This window comes from Colias philodice, chromosome 18 (assembly GCF_061535455.1).
Source record: "Colias philodice isolate Cphi_HAF_F1 chromosome 18, ilColPhil1 Martin Lab GWU primary, whole genome shotgun sequence".
Classification (NCBI taxonomy): domain Eukaryota; kingdom Metazoa; phylum Arthropoda; class Insecta; order Lepidoptera; family Pieridae; genus Colias; species Colias philodice.
This window is the reverse complement of record NC_143103.1, coordinates 10,611,486-10,630,772: the sequence shown is the minus strand read 5'-3', so window position 1 is coordinate 10,630,772 and position 19,287 is coordinate 10,611,486. Positions and strand designations below refer to the sequence as shown.

General features: G+C 34.5%; 1 protein-coding gene across 1 annotated transcript in view; it reads left to right on the top strand.

Annotated features, from left to right (window-relative positions):
* The window catches only part of PKD (serine/threonine-protein kinase D3), a 69,433-nt gene that overhangs the window by 36,604 nt on the left and 13,542 nt on the right, over positions 1-19,287 (top strand). The window contains exons 2-5 of the mRNA XM_089706780.1: positions 15,991-16,130; positions 16,580-16,724; positions 17,091-17,231; positions 17,612-17,820. Coding sequence (XP_089562906.1) covers positions 16,008-16,130; positions 16,580-16,724; positions 17,091-17,231; positions 17,612-17,820 — 618 coding nt within the window. The 5' untranslated portion in view covers positions 15,991-16,007. The remainder of the gene's footprint in view (positions 1-15,990; positions 16,131-16,579; positions 16,725-17,090; positions 17,232-17,611; positions 17,821-19,287) is intronic.

The following is a 19,287-nucleotide window of genomic DNA, read 5'->3' as shown; positions in this document are numbered from 1 at the left end:
GAATAGAACCCTTTCATTTTTCAGGGTCTGATTCGATGTGGTTTAATTGTTATTAAATAAACAAAAATAATAATTAATAAATATTTATTAAAAAAAATTATGAGGCGTGCACTTTTGGATTTTCCAAATTATTTGAGTATCTTATGAAAACTTGATGATCGCTCATAGACCTGTCTATTAAACCAGCACTTAAAAATTTACGGTGTTTCTGTGCGTCATATCTCATTTTTAGAGAGTTTAAACCCAACAAGTAGTGTGTCCTGTGACCTGTCCAATTTTTTGCATAATAATTTCACAAGAAATACCCACTTTTATCAGTGATTTTCGCGTGTTATTGTTGATAATGTCAAGATAATATTTTTTCAACGAAGCCGCTGATTTCTATCTCTCATTTCCTATATAAAATTTTATGTATTTATTTATTTATAAAATGGTTTTATAATTGGTATAATGAATGCTTAGATTCGTGTCACAAGACTGGACACACCCCCGGCTAAGCCTCAGTTTGGTTCATTATGACTAGCTTATACTTTACCTTTTAGGTACTTTAACCACGCAGAAGTATTTAAACGAGTAAACGTTTAAGATTAGACGTGAATTCGTTATTATTTAACCGGTTTGAGTTATGAATTATAATTTATAATAGCTATTTTGGTCACAGGTTGACATGTTTGTTGAACTTTGTGGTGCCTCTGCAAGTTTTATAAGTTTTTTTTACGTAATAGGCTATATAAGGAAGCTGATGGTATATACTTGTAAATGTTAAAATTTATTTTTGTCTCAATCACGTGTAAGTTTTAGCAAATTTTTCCAAGATGACGGAAAAAAATTAATTCCTAGCGTAGCAAATGTGACTTTAATTCAGTAACATCCTTCTTGATTTGCCACTGTTGTTTCTTTTTTCAAAAGCATATATTCTACATTTTGCCACCTTCGTTATGACTATAATCAATGGCATCAATTATGTAATTTGGCAAGATAATTCTTTATCCAGTAAAATAAATACAACAACGGTAGCAATCATCTTCATTAGGTAATTATGTCGAGACAGTTTCACTTTAAGGACACTAAAAATACTCAGAAGTATCCCATTCGAAATGGGGCCAATTATCAATCAGCAAGATGTTACAAATTTATTGCAATGTGGCCCATTTGCATACGTGTTTAGTCATCACTCATATTTCGACTTACACATGCATTGAACACTTATTTACTTTATTGGGGAGTGACCTACAGGGAATTATTGGTAGTTGGCATTTTTTGTTGTGCCTCGTTTTGGAAGAGTTTGCTAAAAGACATCGTACCCAGAGAAAGATGTCTTTTTCTGTGACCACAAATATCCTTTTTGCGTTTATCGCCCGAAATATCCGCGCTATCTATCTGTAAAAAATATTGTACTTAGGGATTAATTTTGAAATTAATAGTCCATAATTCAATACAACTTTCATAAATCTGCTCAAAGCAAAATTATACACTTGAGCATGCGCATCGCATAATTTAAATTGGCGCAGAATTGTCATAAGTTTTTATAAAAAGCTATATTTAGGTGTCTGGCTTTTCAAGTTACATTGTAAATAAACAACATACAAAAACTTTTGTTGCGACGAAACACGTGTAACTAAGGCTTGCTTATTAAGTTTGAAGTTTTGCTTGTAAGGAAAAGATAAAGCTTAATGTATGAGGATATTTTTTTACAATACTCACCTTAATAATAAAGATTTACTGTATGTTCAAAGGTCTGAATTTTATCGTTATCAGCGTACGATTTATTCTTATACAGTGAAACCTGGTTAAGTGAGACCTCAAGGGACCTGCAATGTCGTTTCACTTATAGAGGTATTCCACTTACCCAGTGTCCCAGATATACAGGTATAAATAAATAACTGTCTCATTTACAGAGGGGTGATAACTATTGTAGCTTTCGTTTTGACATTTTTCAAATAAACATCTGTATGATAGTAAAGCGAAACTAGAACTGAAGGTAGTTGAAGCTCAAAATTTGTACTTACGTACTTGGAATTACGTGTGGAATTTGTGGGTAGAATAAGAATGAGTAAACAAACAATGTTATCTCAGTTACAGAGGTTTATGCATATAAAATTTACTCGCTGTCTCAGTTATAGAGTTAACTATGTTGATAAATCGAAAGAACAAATCCCAGATATAGAGGTATACCTCGTCCCACTAACAGAGGTAATACAGTGCCAAAGTGTTGGGACCTCAGCATGAGTTCCAGTTATGGAGGTTTCTCACTTATCCAGGTCCCACTTAACCAAGTTTCACTGTATATTATCACCTATTTCTGTTATAGGTGGCGCTTTAGATTAGCTGTAATATACTATCCATATGTATTATGGCCTGGCTATAGACGGCGAATAACGTATATGTTTAACGTACGATTAAATTTATTCAAGTCACATAAAATAAAATATTATATTGCTCTCATTTTCAGCCAAATTTTCCTACAACAGATACATTATAAGCCTTTATATAAGTATGAGGTTTTAAGGTACATGTATTAAATTGATTACAGTTCTATAAAGTGACGAATTTATTTGCACTTAAATATACCTATACTAAAATACAAATGTAGGGAAACGGCCAGTTGATGAACTATAGTTTCTTGACAGCTCTTCGCAATAGAATCTGCTTTCGGAACACGTGGTAAAAATATTTTTTCTATATTTGACGATTCAAATTATGCGTTCTGGGACAACTGAAGTCAAATGTGGATAATTAACCACATTTCGACGTAACACTTCTGGAGCACTGATATAAACCAAATTTTACCTTTTTACTCATATATCATTGACTAGCTGTGCTCCGCGGTTTTACCCGCATTGCTCCGCTCCTGTTGGTCCTATCGTGATATATAGCCTTTATAGCCTTCCTCAATAAATGGGCTATCTAACACCGAAATAATTTTTCAAATCGGACCAGTAGTTCCCGAGATTAGCGCGTTCAAACAAACAAACTCTTCAGCTTTATAGATATTACCTAAACCACAGTTCCCTACAACGCATCTACACAGGTTTAGGTGTAAGCTTAAGTTTAAGATTAAGTACAGCTTCAAGCCAATATAAGTTAGTATCTGGTATCATGCAACCGCGCTGCAGATCGCGACCCCGCCGCTGTATCCACGCGGAATTGGCGATGCGCTTATCAGCCACTGATAACACGCTGATTTTTGTTTAATAGCTTTCGGATTGGGTATGTTTTGTAAACTCAGTGTAAACCACTTTAGTTTAAAAAAAACTGTTTGATGGTATATTTAGGTGACTTTTTTGTGTTTGTATGTTTAGTATGTTCTTGTTGCGACACTTATGAACGTATTTTTTAAATACATACATAGTCATAATTGAAAATAGGTTTGTATAAAATTTATCATAATGCATTCAGTGTGTTGTGTGGTGACATTTTGCATTTTATGAAAATCCATACAGTAGGTACCTATTTATTGTACATACAAGCTAGAACTCGTGACGAGATCCGTCTATTACCTACCTGGGGCCTTAGACAAAGTAACAATTAAAAAACGATAACGAAGTTAGAAAAGGCAAAAATGTATGGGATTGACATACGCCGCGTTAGATCACGTGGTCTATCTAATGTCAATCCCATACATTTTTCCTTTTCTAACTTCGTTATCGTTTTTTAATTGTTACTTTGTCTACGGGCCCTGGTTCGTTACCAAATTTCAAAGATATCCGATCAGCTGCTGATCTTGCGTGAAAGAGTAACAAACATACCTACGTCCAGACAACTTTCGCGTTTATAATACTAATAGGATTGAGATAAACATTACTAATTACAAATTTTAGACTAGACAATCCAATTAATACTTGACCCGGTAATATTCTGTGATTAACTAATCATTCTCATCTCAATCAACAAGTTTTGTGAAATATTAGAAATATTTAAGGGAGTAATTATCTATGCCTCAACTATTTATCTATATAAGTATTTATTTAAAATTTTATTATATGTATAGATTATCTATGTATGTTTATCAGCCATCTGGATTCCATAATACAAGCGAAAGCTTAGTATGGGATCATATCGCGCCGTGTGTGAAAAATTGTCCTGAAATATTTATTTAATTATTTACATGAAATTAAACCCTTAAGTGCAGGTACTTAAGAAGTAGTGAAGCATTTTCACATACGTGCGTCGCCAGGGTATGTAGCTAGTCGTATAAAAATATCAAAAAAATCTCATAATTATCATATTACGCAGAATTTGCATAAAAATCAATTATCTAAATGGAAGCTATCGTGCAAGGTGCATGTTATCAGTAACGGGTCAGCGATTGCCGCGGTGCGATAAGGCGTGCATCGTTATCACGGCACAGAAGTTTCGCCAATTTTGGCACATCTGTTTTGGGGTCGGCGCGTTATCAACACACATACACGTGGATTGTGACTTCCTGATGCAAGTTCTGGTTTTGCTGTGGGTTATGTTTATTTTTATATGTGATCTGTGTTTATTTTTAATGTTTATAAACATTTATATCCTAAAGAGGAACTTAGGAAATTTAATTTAAATCCTAATTCAAATCAAATCATATAATATATACAATTTTCTGTATACGTTTAGAAATATATAGTGGAAATATCATTTCTTTCTAATACTTTTCATCGATGTTCGCATGTGTTGCTCATGTGGAACAACATTCCGTTCGTTTGATTATTTTGAGAATCAATCCAGGTCTTTAAATCTCAAACATTCACTTATTCTAAAAGAAAATTACTAAGAAATTCTTGATAGATCGAGTGTTTAGAAATCTTGTAGAGATATAAAATATTTAATTGCAAATCCATTTGTTTTGATAACTGGTGCGTGTGTCTAAACACGTGTGCTACAGACACAGACAAAGCTATGTTGGAAGACTAAGCTAATGACGTCATGAATACTGTACTATAAGATTGCGAAGAAAAACTTCATCACATTTGCACAATTTGCACATTTAGTAAAAGATGGATTAATGTTAATCTTAAAAGTTTCAAATAAATTTTTAATATAGGTAATATACTACTTACTAGCTGTATGCGAGCGTACAAAATCAATTATTTCTATAGCTTATATGTTGCTAGCTATATAAGCTACATCAATGCCAAATATCATCAAAATCAATTCATTGGTTTTCCTGTGAAAGAGGAACAAACTTTCATACACATTTCATCACAAAATTTCACGTTATTAGTTAGATAAGATAAGATGTAAGTACGTCAATTGCAAGATTTAGCTGCATCAGCAGAAGATATAGCATGCATGGGCGTAGCCACGGTGGGGCAGGGTGGGGCACTTGCCCCACCCTGGCTCTGACCAGGGAGGTACCTAACCAAATCTAAAAAACGTAATTATCTAGGTACTGACTACAAAACTTAATATCCGTAAAAAAATTCTCACTCGAAAGTTGTCAGTCGACACAAAAAATGCGATCTAAACAAAAAGCTTCTGTATGTTACATGATTTAAACCACTTTTGGTGCCAGCAAAGGAGGGTAGTACTGTTACCCCATTCTGTTATTGTGCAGTGCATTACCCCTGTTTTTATTTAGTCAAATTTGCACAAAATTTCCCATCCAATTTCACTTTTGTTTTAGGATAAGTTACTGACCATAAAAGCACAAAATGCTGACAGATCCAGGTGGAGCTACGCTCGCAATCTTATATAAAAGTTTTTGGCCGATATCTCGGAAACTATCCATTTTAAGGCAAAAAATATTGGGAATTTTTTGTAGGTAGTAAAATTTTACATCTTTTATACCTTGTCAACTTTTTGTAAAACTTTCCGTTTACGATTTATGGCCTATTTAATGAGCCGGTTAATCATATTTGGCAAGTAACTCTTTAAATATTGGATTAATCAATGAAATGCATAGGCATTAATATATTATACATATGCATTATCCATTTATTAAGATTACTTTATTTGAAACTTTTTTTCTAATGCTTTTTGAGTCATTTAACGATTGGCGATAAATAGTAAATTTTGAGGTATGTTTAGGCCTATGTATGTTTCGTATATATTTCGTACAACTAAATAATATTGATTAGTTATTTTATATTCGCATGCAAGAATAAAATAAAGGAAAATATTTTAAAAAATGTATTAAAAATTTTCTATAATTAAAAAAAAATCAAAAATTTTGTCGTTTCGGAAACGGTGAAAATCCACTTGCATTGGAAATTTCTTCTTCGTTTTTATTACATCCGTAAAAAAGCTTTTGGCCTGCCACGTCACCCGCCGAGCGGCGGCATTTCTACATTATACGTGGAACAACTCAAAAAATATGGGCACTAGAAAAAAAATTTCAAACAAAACTTGTAGAGAATAAAGTGACCTAAAAACTATGTACAGACATGCATTTTATTCATTAATCCAATATTTTAACGATCAACCGGTTCATCAAATAGGCCATAAACTGTAAATAGTAAGTTTTACAAAAAAATTTACATGGTATAAATTATAAAATATGCGAAATTTTACTTTCTACAAAAAAGTCTAACCAACTTTTGCCCTAAAGTGGATAGTTTTTGAGATATCGGTCAAAAACTATAAGATTGCGAGCAAAGCTCCACCTGGAACTCTCTGCATTTTGTGTTTTTATGGTCAATAAGTGACCATTAACCTAAAACAAACATGAAATCGGAAGTGCAAGGTTTTGCTTTATTTACTGAGTTATTTAAAATGGTTTATTTTTCTATTTACATAGACCTATATTTTATGGTAGAAAGGAATCATATTTTTGTATTAGACAGATAAACTATACAGGGTGTAATCGTTAAGTGTGCACACTGCACAGGCGATTATTCCGTAACTATTGCAGATATCAAAAAACTTTAAACTGATATCGAAAGCCCTTTACCTAATGAGTAAAATGACAATAATAACTTTTTAAAAATATAACAGGAAATATCCAAAAAAGTTACATTAAACACTCCCATACATTGAATTTTCCATACATTTTGTGTTCAAAACAAATGTTCGAAGTGACGTTCGTTTTGGAATACCATTGTATTCCACATCGAGCACTATTAACAGTTTCTAAATGAATTTTTATTAAAATATGCGAAGTAATTTACAAAAAAAGAATCAAAATTTTTCATATTACATGTTTAGGATAGTCATATCTCATACTAAATGTATGTAATGTAATGTAGGGAGTATTTGGTGTAAAATTTTTGGATATTTCCCGTTTTATGTTTAAAAAGTTATTATTGTCATTTTACTCATTAGGTAAAGGGCTTTCGATATCAGTTTAAAGTTTTTTGATATCTGCAATAGTTACGGAATAATCGCCTGTGCACACTTAACGATTACATCCTGTATAATATAGGGATGGCAACATAAACGGCTGTAGGTATCTTTTGTTTGTTTTGATTCATTCATTATTATTTCAGCTTGATACCGCCACGTGTTCTTGAAAAAAAAAGGTATTTTTAGACAGACACACGCACAACAAAGTCTGCCTGTCGGTTTGTCTGTCAACACACTTTTTCTCAGGAACGCGTAGAGTTATCAAGCTGAAATTTATATCGAATACTCAAGTCTACGGTCTCTTAAAGCTGTGAAAAAATCAAACTTATAAGCCAACGCAATCAAAAGATACAGCCATTTTATGCTGTAAATTATCGCAAATTTCGACATTCGCAAGGGAATCAAAACCTACATTGTATACTTCCCGTGAACACAGTCTTGAAATTTGGTTAAAAGCAATGTCTTATAGCACAGATAAAGGAAAAATTGCTAAAACATTTTAGAGTTACAACATAATAAAAAATAGGTTTGTTCGGAGCCCTCGGTGCGCGACTCCGACTCGCACTTGGCCGGTTTTTTTTGCCCCACCCTGTGCCCATGGCTAGCTACGCCCATGATAGCATGCGATGGTTCAGTGAAAGTCAACAAATAGATTGCTTACGAAATTGAGCCACAACGAAGGGCATTGCGCAAACGTCATGTGCAGATAGAGCGTGAGCACAATAACAGATAAACAGATAAAAACAACGTGTAAGTAAACAAAACAATTTGCCAACAGCAAGTGTGAGAGGTCGCGAAAACTATTGTGTTGATACTCGTGTAAGGGAAGATCACGTCTCATTAGTTTAATGGGACCTCTTCATAATGGTCAGCGTTGGCCTAACAAATGATCGTCGATGTTTGCCGCCATTACAGCGATTTTGAATAAACATCTACAACGCTGCCCATTGTGAAGAAGCCCTTAACACAATCCATACTAATATTATAAATGCGAATGTAACTCTGTCTGTCTGTTTGTTACTTAATCACGCCTTAACTACTGAACCAATTTGCATGAAATTTGGTATAGAGATATTTTGATACCCGAGAAAGGACATAGGCTACTTTTTACCCCGGGAAGTAGGATAGGCTATATCCCGGAAATCGCTCGGGAACGGGAACTATGCGGGTTTTTCTTTGACTGCGCGGGCGAAGCTGCGGGTGGAAAGCTAGTTAGAAATAAAACTAACGTATCTCTAGCGGTTTTTCAAATGTTAGAGGTTAGAAGGAAATACCATATAATATCAAAATTATCATTGTAATGAGACTTTTTTTAAACAAAATTCATCACTACTACGTGAGGAAGGTAATGTTTATAGGTACCTAAATGCAGGTAATGTTGAGTTTTAAGACAAATCAAACCTCCAGAGTAATAAGTCATATAGATGTTTACCAAAAACCAATACACTGGAAAAACGTACCGAATAGTATATAGTCGAATGATAACAGGTTTAAACAAACAGTCAAATATACATATATTTTATTAAAGTCAGAAGAAATCTGTAACAGATTATTTTTTTTTCACAAATTCCAAACTTTTCATTCTTGCTATTCAAGCATTTCTTTTTTGAAGCAAGACCTTGAACCAATCTTAGTAAACTGTTTTTCTTACAATAGAACGATTAACGAAATTTATCTGTTTGCTAAAATTAAGGAATGCAATTCTTTTTAGCTGGATAAATAGGTGTTTTACATGAATTTAAGTAAAAATAATTTCCTCGGATACATCTAAGTCAGGTCAAAGCTTTAACCCTCTGATCCCATCCCTATATCGGCTGATAAGAGAGATAACACGTATTGTAATGATAAACGGAAGGGTGCGAGGTCACGGCACGTGGGGATCTGTTTGTTTGTCCGTTTGCACTGTAGAAATCATTGGGTCGACCCTTGCCCTTGACGATGATAGTCATGCGGATAATGCTTTTGGTAAGATAATAGGTACACGTGCTTTGGCAAAAAGGTAATTTTAGATATTGTACAGATTAATGACATGAAATTGCCTATATCTTTGGTGTGGGTGTTAGATAATTTAATTGGAATCCTTCTGCGAATCGGATGATTTCAAGATAAATATATATATGGTTAGATTTTTCCCACAGTGCAAAATACTCCCAGATTTATCTAGTTTTATCTAATATTCTTAAATTTGAAAGACTTTACGACTATAAATGTCATACCTATTCACATGAGCCACCTGTGACACAAGCTGAATCATCTCAGAATAATTTTCGAGGTCATTTTCCCGGTGTCAAATGTCAGATTAGCTGGTTCCACATGTCTGGGCGTTTCCTTGCTTATCTGCTTGTGTGGACTTATCTATCACCCGACGTTACGTCACATAATTATTAAGTACACTGTGACAATAGAAGAACTTCTAATGTATAGACGATTTTTTTCTCATTAAAATTTCATTATTTTTAAGTACGTAATAAGTTTACGTATCTTTCTTACTTCTATGGATGTCAAATATATTTAATTCATGTTTGTCTAATGAGTAAAAACTTACAATTTTTACACAAAACAAAAGTTACTAAAAAGACGTGTGGCACTCGGGGACTGCCGCGGTAAAGCTATTGCATGCTATGCCTTCAAGCCACACTTCCGTGCCCGTCGGAGTGGGGAGCGTGAGGTTTTTTCGATACGGAATTTCTGGATTCGGTCCCCGCGCTCAAGGCCCGCGATAGAAGCTATGCAATAGCTTAAAAGTCGCGATAAATTGGAAAACACTACATAATATATTAATTGATGTTTTCAGAGAAATAATATATGAAAGAGCATCAGACGAAGCCATAAAAATGTTTAAAAGCTTAATAACGCCTGATAGAATTACTTAAATTGAATCGAGGTCCGTCGTCACACCTTATTTATTTATTTATTTATTTATTTGATTTACCAACGTTTCTTTACATCACAGATAAAACATCAAAGTTAAAATACAATTTTATATGATCAATGTAAAAAAACACTTATAGGTAAACACAGCATGCGTAAAGTAAGTTTAAAAGTATACAATTAATGAATTAACTACTAAGTATCTTAAACAATGAAAAATTGTAATATATATTATGCACTTATCTATTTTAATCGTTAAAAAGGGAATTAAAAATTTTGCGGAGTTTGTTGGGAGAATCTGTGAAAATATCAAACAACTCACTGTAGTCATTTACAGTTTTACAAATTCTCGCAATGGGTGAGTTTCGACCCGATACGGTTCTGCGTTGAGGAGGACACAGCGGCAACAAAACCTTACGAGGGTATCTAGAAGGCACCTTTAAATTAAATTTTTGAAGCAATTGGGGGCAATCAATTTTACTATTGAATAATTTCAAGGCAAAGAGTAAATCAAGAAGTACCCGACGATTATCAAGAGATGTAATTTTGAAGTGACATAGTTGCTTTTTATATGATGGTAACTGTTTCTTTGATTTTCCACTTGCATAAACAAGGTGCAAAAGAAATCTTCTCTGTATCCTTTCCAATCGTAAGGAATGGCACGCATAGTGAGGTCTCCAAACCACAGAACCGTATTCCAATATACTGCGCACCAGGCAGTTGTATAATGATATCTTCGCCTTGACATTATGTACATGTTTAACATTACGTATTAAAAATCCTAACATTTTAGCCGCCCGTGTAACAACTTGATTTATGTGTGGCACGAAAGTCAATTTATTGTCAAAAACAATTCCCAAATCTTTAATATGATAGAGCTCTTTGATACTCTCAGAGTTTACATTGTAATTGTATTGTATCAAGTTTCCTTTGCGTGCGAACCTTACCAAAAAACACTTCTTAGGATTTAAATCCATTTTGTTAGAGTCGCACCAAGCAACAAGTTTATTTAGGTCACTTTGCAGCTTATGAGTATCGTCAATGTTGTTTATTGTACGACAGAACTTGAGATCATCAGCGTACATGTAACTCTGGGAGAAAGACAATAAATCAGGTATCTCATTAACGAATATATTAAATAATATAGGGCCTAAGTGAGAGCCTTGCGGGACGCCGGAAGTTATATTTTGCGTTTGAGAACGGAAACCATTTACAACAACATAAAAACTTCGTTTCGTTAAGTAAGAATCTATCCATTGCAAAAATTGATTTGAAATACCGTGCAAAAATAGCTTTTTAAGTAATATTTTATGTGAAACCTTGTCGAACGCTTTACTAAAATCCGTGTAAATAACATCAATCTGTTCATTGCGATCTAGGGAACTAGAAAGATTTTCGCAAAAATCTACCAAGTTAGTAGAAGTAGACCGAGATGGCATGAAACCATGTTGACTGATATTAAAAAACTGTTTAAAATGATAGTGTAATACTGGGCAAATTAAGGACTCCAACACTTTACCAAAGGACGACAGAATAGATATAGGTCTGTAATTATTAATGAATTCCTCATTTCCGGTTTTATAAACGGGTACAACTTTAGCAATTTTCCAAACTGTTGGAAAAATACCAGATGAGAGTGATTTATTATAAATTTTTGAAATGGGCCAAGCTAAGTGTTGTGCACATTCAACTATGAAAATAGGGGGTATTCCGTCAGGGCCAGCTCCTTTCAATTTATCTAAACTCTTTAATTTTTTAAGAATTGTGCGACAATCTAGGATAGGAATAGGTAAATGTAGATTATGACTTGCCAGTCGATGAGAGATGCTAGAAGTGTCTGTGCAAAAATTGTTAACGTCACTATCTTCATTACCATCATCTATATTATTAGTATAAACCGAAGCAAAGAACCTAGAAAACATATCACAAATCTGATCTCCATCAGAGGTAGTTATAGGTCCGTTCGTCATAGATGCAGGGTAGGAACTACTGCCACCCCTTTTTGACTTAATGTAAGACCAGAATAGCTTTGGGTTACTCTGAAATTTATTTTCTAGGTCCTTCATGTAACGGGTATAGTTATCCTTAGCCATTTTAGTGCATCTAGAACTGAGAAGTTTAAGCTCTAACTCATCTCGAGGATTTTTATAAATTTTGAAACGACGTCTAACGCGGTACTTTTCATTTAGAGTACGTTTTAAATTAGTATCAAACCATGGAGGAAATTTTTTAGATTTAAGTTTTTTATGCGGTACGTTATCTACAATAATTTTATTTATTACATCGTAAAAAACTTCGACCATATCATCAACATTTCGAGAATTTGCAAATATAGTGTCCCAATTGCATTCTTCCAGTATTTTAGATATTTTTACATAATTAGCTTTACGGAAATTGAAGTAATGTGTATCTGAGTTATACATAAGATTTTTATCTATTTTAAATGAAATATTAATGTCTAAAGGGGGGTGTAAAACATCTATCGTACTTAAAGGGTCAGTGGACTGAGATACAACGCAAGAGTTCATGTTTGACATTACTAAATCAAGTATTCTTTTAGATGTGTTGTATACATTGTTATGCTGTCTCAAATTGTTCATGTAAATAAAGTCAACCAATGGCTGGCATATACTAGGAATATGAAATTCAGCTGTTTCATCCCCCAACATACTCCAATCTAAGCTACTTAAATTTAAGTCACCCATTATACAAAAGTGGTTAGGGCGAAAAACCTCCAAAAAGTTATTACAATTGTCTAGAAATTGCTCCAACAATACACGACTAACTGGTGGAGGCAGATACGTGACGCAAAGTGCCAACTGTTGTGGAGGATTAGAATCCGTTTTATGTGTTTCAATAAGTACCCAAAGATTTTCTAAAGATGACTGTCCACAGAAAATTTGTTTTGAATTTAGTTTTCTAGATACTGCTATTAAAACTCCGCCTCCGTCACGTTTGCAGCACTTTGAGTCACCTCTGTCTCTTCTATATACAATATATCGGGGATCAAATAATTCACTATTATTCACTGAACTGTTCAGCCAAGTCTCAGTTAGAACTATTATGTCAAATTGATTACACAGAACTTGTCTAGAAAATGTGTGAGTTTTCGTTCTTAAGCCGCGAGTATTCTGGTAATATATATTTAACATTATGATTAAAATAATCCATTACAATCGAGAATCTTAATCTACACGTTAATTGATTTTATTTAAAATGTCCAAACTTTTAACAAAGATGAGCTCAGATCCTTCATTTTTCCTCAAATAAATTCTTCCATTCCTAATCCAAACAAATTTATAACCTTTGTCCTTTGCTTTGATCCTGGTGGCCGCATATATCGCCTTATTAGCAGGGGAAAGGTGCTCGCTGACATAGACTGGACTAGAGGCCCCCGAAATGCCCAGATGTGTGCTATTTAATTTATTTTGCGGATTAGATTTATTGTATTTAGATGTTGAAGCGAGTAATTCATCACGAACCTTAGCCGATGATAATTGAATTATTATAGAGCGAGGTCTATTACTAGCTCTGTTGGCTTTAGCAGTACGGGTACAGTGAAGAATGTCTTTTTCATTGATATTAGATTGAATAGTGGTACATAAATTATTCACGATTTTGACAAGATCTTCGTTATTACGCTCCGGGACACACTGTAATTCTACATTATTTTGACGGAGCTGCTGTTCAGACTGATTTATTCTAGACTGTAAATCATCAACAGCATTTATCAATCTAATATTCTGATTTTCTAACGCTAAAACTTTGCTCTTATATGATTCAATATCTCTTTTGAATTCTTCGTATGAACTATTGATAAAATTCATAGAATCCTTCAATTGGGACAGCTCCTCCTTAATCGGCTTAAACTCCTTTACGATCGCAGCCCTTATGTTGTCGTGTATTTTAGAAAACATTTCTTTCATATTTTCTTTTATTGCTTCATCAACGGCTTCTCTCACAGAATCACGTATGATTAGAGAATGTTCTGGGTCCATCGGAGGAGAATTAAGCGCTTGTCTTTTGCTACCCCTAGTGGTGGATATATTACGGATCGGAGTGTTGTCATTTTTATTACTCCTAGGAATAGACCTTACGCAGTCGGGACAGCTCCACACAGCTTTCATTTCCGAGTTGAATAACTTATCATCAAGGGACATACATGCGAAATGGTATTTTTTATTGCATTTTAAGCACAAAATAAAACTTTCATCATCCTCATTTTCCGGGATACAGCAACCCCAACGTGAATTATTATTAGCCATGTCGTATAAATATTTATAATTAATTTATAAATAACGACAATAGGACAAACTGCTTATTGAGCTTATTGAGTTTACTTATTGAGTTTACTTTCCCACTCTTTCTGGGAAAATATATTTTGGCGCTCTTTCTGGGAAAACGTATTTTGGCTCTCCTTCTGAGAACGTATATTTTGGCAAGGGAGATTTTGCTATTCCCGAAAATTGTCCATAATTATAAAATATATACTCTCTTAGAATAATAAGTAAGTGGTAATTTGAGGTAGAAGTTACAGACAAGGCAATTTTTCTGAAAACAACAAAGACCAACAGGTAGCTTCGCACGCATGGTCTGAGTAAATCCCATAGGAAAGATAAAAACTATCACTAGTCTGCTATCTCAAGGCACAAAAATCATACCATAAAAGCATTCGATAGTAACGTGAAAGTAAGGCACACAAACATTGTGGAACAGTCTACCCTCTTCTGTATTCCCGCACGTGTATGACTTAAATTCCTTTAAAAAGAGAGCCTACATCCATCTTCGACAGCCGGTAACAGCCTCACAAAGGTAACTTTGTCAGTGCTCATGGGCGGTGGTGTCACTTCATTAGGTGATCCACCTGCTCAGTTACCTGCTCTTACATAAAAAAAAAAAAAATACTTTCGCATTTATTATAATAGTCAGGATAATCTATATTAATATTATAAAGCTGATGAGTTTGTTTGTTTGTTTGAACGCGCTAATCTCGGGAATTACTGGTCCGATTTGAAAAACTCTTTCGGTATTAGATAGCTCATTTATCGAGGAAGGCTATAGGCTATATATCATCACGCTACGACCAACAGGTGTGGAGCCACGGGGGTGAAACCGCGCGGAGCAGCTAGTGGAAATATTATATAGGTGAAATTGATAGTTTACCTTGAGTTACAAAAGTCCCCGAGGCCAATGAAAACAATATAAAAGTTTATCAGAGGTTACATAGTGCATTTATTTTAAAGTTGTGATTATCATGTTTTGTTTTGGGCGAAATTAATTGCGTAACTGTGTGCACTTGCATTCCCAAGTATATTTTCCATTTCACAATAAATAAATATTATTCGCTTGCGTATCTCAAATCCGGGTTTTAGGTCGATCGATCTGAAACTTTTTCGTATTGGTAGACGAAATTATCTCATTCTAGTATGAATTTTGACGCAAAAGAGGACAGAACTGATGCCTGGAGGTAAAGTTTTAAACCCGCTTAGGGAATGAATTAAAAACGAACTGTATGTCTGATATTGTGAATATTAAAATGATACTTAGATATTCTTTCTATTTATCACCAAATAACCAAAAGTTCCTCAGAAGTAGACTGCTGAAAATAGCATAACTTATATGATAGAGATAAATATGCACGAAATCAGCACCATCTGGCGTTCTAATCAAGTAAATATATGTATGTTGTAGCACTACAAATAGAGACATACTTGTCTTTCTGCGCAATCCTTTCCTGTTTATTTGATTCTGGTTCTTTACACTTAGTATAGGTAATAGCATAATCAGACGCCTTACTAAACATGTAAAACCACATATATGCAAATATAGATTATTTTATTTTCTTTTAAATTGCAGAGTGATCGACTTGGAGGATGGAGGACGAGATCACGTTCCTCTTCCAGCTGGGCATAATGCGCGACGCGGTGTCGGCGCCCGCGCACCGCCTCACGCTCGCGCATCTCAAGGAGCTGGCGGTGAAGTTTGTGCACGAAAAGGTACTGTAATCCTACTAATATTATTAATTCTTTCACGTAAAATCTACTGAACTGATTACAATGAAATTTTCTATGTAGCTGAAGACTCAGAATAAGACATAAGCTAATCCTGGAAATCCCCCATGAAAAGGAACTATCCGAGTTTTTCTTTGAAAACGCGAATGAAGCCGCGGGCGGAAATCTAGTAATGTAATATAGGAGATGTCATTGGAATTAAGACTAGCCTGATTTGATTGATGAAAGAATTCTTTTACCTGAGGCACCTGCCGTTATTTTTCTGTTTGCAGAATTGTTTAATAATGTTTTAGGGAATTGGCGAGTGCAAAATTATTAAAAAGGATAAAAAAAATCAGTTGGTAATGACGGGACGTTAAAATATGGCAAAGCTAACCAGTCCCTCTGCCACATATATTTCTCTCTAACGTTTTCTAATATCTCATGTCTCCCAGATCCCAGATAATGGTCTGAACCGTCTGTCGGATCGCATCCTGCTGTTCCGGCACGACTACTGCTCGCCGAACGTGCTGCAGCTGATCAACTCGTGCACTGATGTCACCGATGAGACCCTCGTCGAGATTGTGCTAACTGCAAACCGTGAGTAACGTGAATTTGGTGATATTCCTCCTCTCTAGATACCAGACGAAGGATACTGTGCCCCTATTACATTCTTTTTTTTCGTTAATAATTGTAAGATTTGCACAAGCATTTCCTGAGGGTCTAGAACCCTTAAACATAATTTATCATTAAAAAAGAAGCATAGAAACAGTTGAGCATTATTTTTCAGCTAAAAATCTTTATGATTGACCATATCCAGGATGAAAACAGACGAGAATATTTGCATAGAGAAAATACCTACAATTTATCCTCCTAACACGGAAATATCACTGGAGATCAGTAGTCAGTACACACAAACTTGCCAATCAAGACGAATATATCATTTTTTAATGTTTGTTTCTCCAGCGTTGCTATGCGACGGTGGTAAGGAACCCCCGATGGCGCGGCCGCACACGCTCGCAGTGCACTCGTACAAGACGCCCACCTTCTGCGACTTTTGTGGAGAGATGCTGTTCGGACTGGTCCGCCAGGGGCTCAAGTGTGAAGGTGAGGTGCAATCTGCAATTGATTTTATGAAGATTATTTTGCGTTGTGTTTGTGTGTATTCGCAATCATTCGCAATCATTTAAAATACAAACTGAATCTAAAAGCCACTAGGAAATTCCTAATACTCCTATAATACAGTAATGCTTGCAATCCTGCACTGTGGAAAATGTCAAGAAAAAATAGGAAAAAGAATTTTTTTAGAAAAACTAAGTTTATCATTAACTTAGACGCATATTTTAACCATGTATCTTGAATGGCTTACTTTTGATTTATCTTCATAACAACTACCCTCAATTTTTTTGTTTGTTTCTTATTTCTTAGCTAATTAACATGATTATCGATTGTATTTCTCTAAACGATTATATTTGTGACACTTCCAGGCTGCGGGCTCAACTACCACAAGCGGTGCGCGGTCAAAGTACCGCCAAACTGCGAGTCGCCTATAGCGGGCGCGGTGGCGGGCGCGGTGTCGGGGGGAGGGGGGGCGGGCACAAACGCGGCGGGCTCGAGCTCGCGGCGCCAGTCGGGCGCGCCGCGCAGCCCGTCGCGCACGTCCGCGCACAGCCACGCCTCGCACGACGACTCGCTGGTAAGGAGGCTCGCTGATCTCGTTACCGGCAACCATTGATAACTGAACTGATCAAATTCAAAGTAATAATAATAATATGTATTCCGTTAATTGATTTGATAAAACTGAAATAAATGTTTCGAAAGATTTCCTTGATATTTTTAGTTTTATAGCATTCTATTGCTTTGCATATACGAAATTTTAAAGAATAAAAAAATCGATCACGAAGTGTCCCTTAGACACAAAACCAAAAGCATAGAATAAATTTGATTGCTCCGGTGGGATAAGGAGTGGCAGGGAGGTCAGGCGTCGCTCCGGTATGGCGAAAGCGGCGGGTTCGAATCCAAGCTCGTGATCGAATTTATTTTATTCTTTAAAAATTGATATTTCGTTCAATAATTAACATTTTGCTGTGTTCATTGTGATTTAAAGTTATGTTTGATTTTTTGACTGTTCCATGTTGGTGTTCTAATGAAGGACGATGATAAGGCATTTATACAATTGTACTTACGTAATATATTGACTGTAGGATTTATTTGACATATTATTATATCCAACAATTATTAATAAATTAGACTATTAATAGCAAATGAAATGTTTATGTTAAGATAGATAAAGTTTATAAATAACGTAACAAACAAACCCGTTATTTAATCGAAATTTGTATTATCGTGAAATGTGCGCAAGAGTCACCTCTAAATTACTTTCACATGAATAAATTAATATATTTACGTATAAAAATTCTAGCAGTTATGTATCTCGTTATACATTCCAATATTTTCGTTTTTTGTATGAGTCTTTTTAATATTTTTGAAGTGAAACTTCTTTATCGGGGTTGGAAAAAAATTTAGTGTAACATTTTTTCGTTACGTGTGACATTTTTCCGTTACGCGCCATCTTTTTCTTATCCCTACCACGCGTGATTCGACGTATTTCTGTAAAGTTGCATATAGTAAATTATTTTTTGAAAAATAAGGTCATAAAGAAGTTTCACTTCTTACTAGTGTACACTGTACACTAGTACACGCACACATTTTTTTCAATAATATTTTCATTCCGATATGCTTCCGAATGTATTGTGATCTTTTTTATATGCTTTTACTATATTTTTCTTAATGCTGTTTAGATTTATATTTGTTTTAGTTTAATGTTAAGTAAAAATAGTCCGTCCGTATTAATATTATACGGACGGACTAAATAAGTTAAATAAAGTTTTAACAAATAATTTAAAACTTTATTTAACTTATTTGTATAATTACAAATAAGTTAAATAAAATTTTGACTAACCTCTATTGGGTGGTGGGTGGAACTAACCACTATTGTATCCAATTTTGTATTTTTATAAAAATAAATATTTTGAACAGACAATTTTGAGTTTTATTTACGACTCCACCCACCAGCCAAAGTATTTTGCTGATTTTTTTTTTTTTTAGATTATAAATTAGAAATATCAGAAATAAAAGAATTAATAATGATAGCCATAAAGTA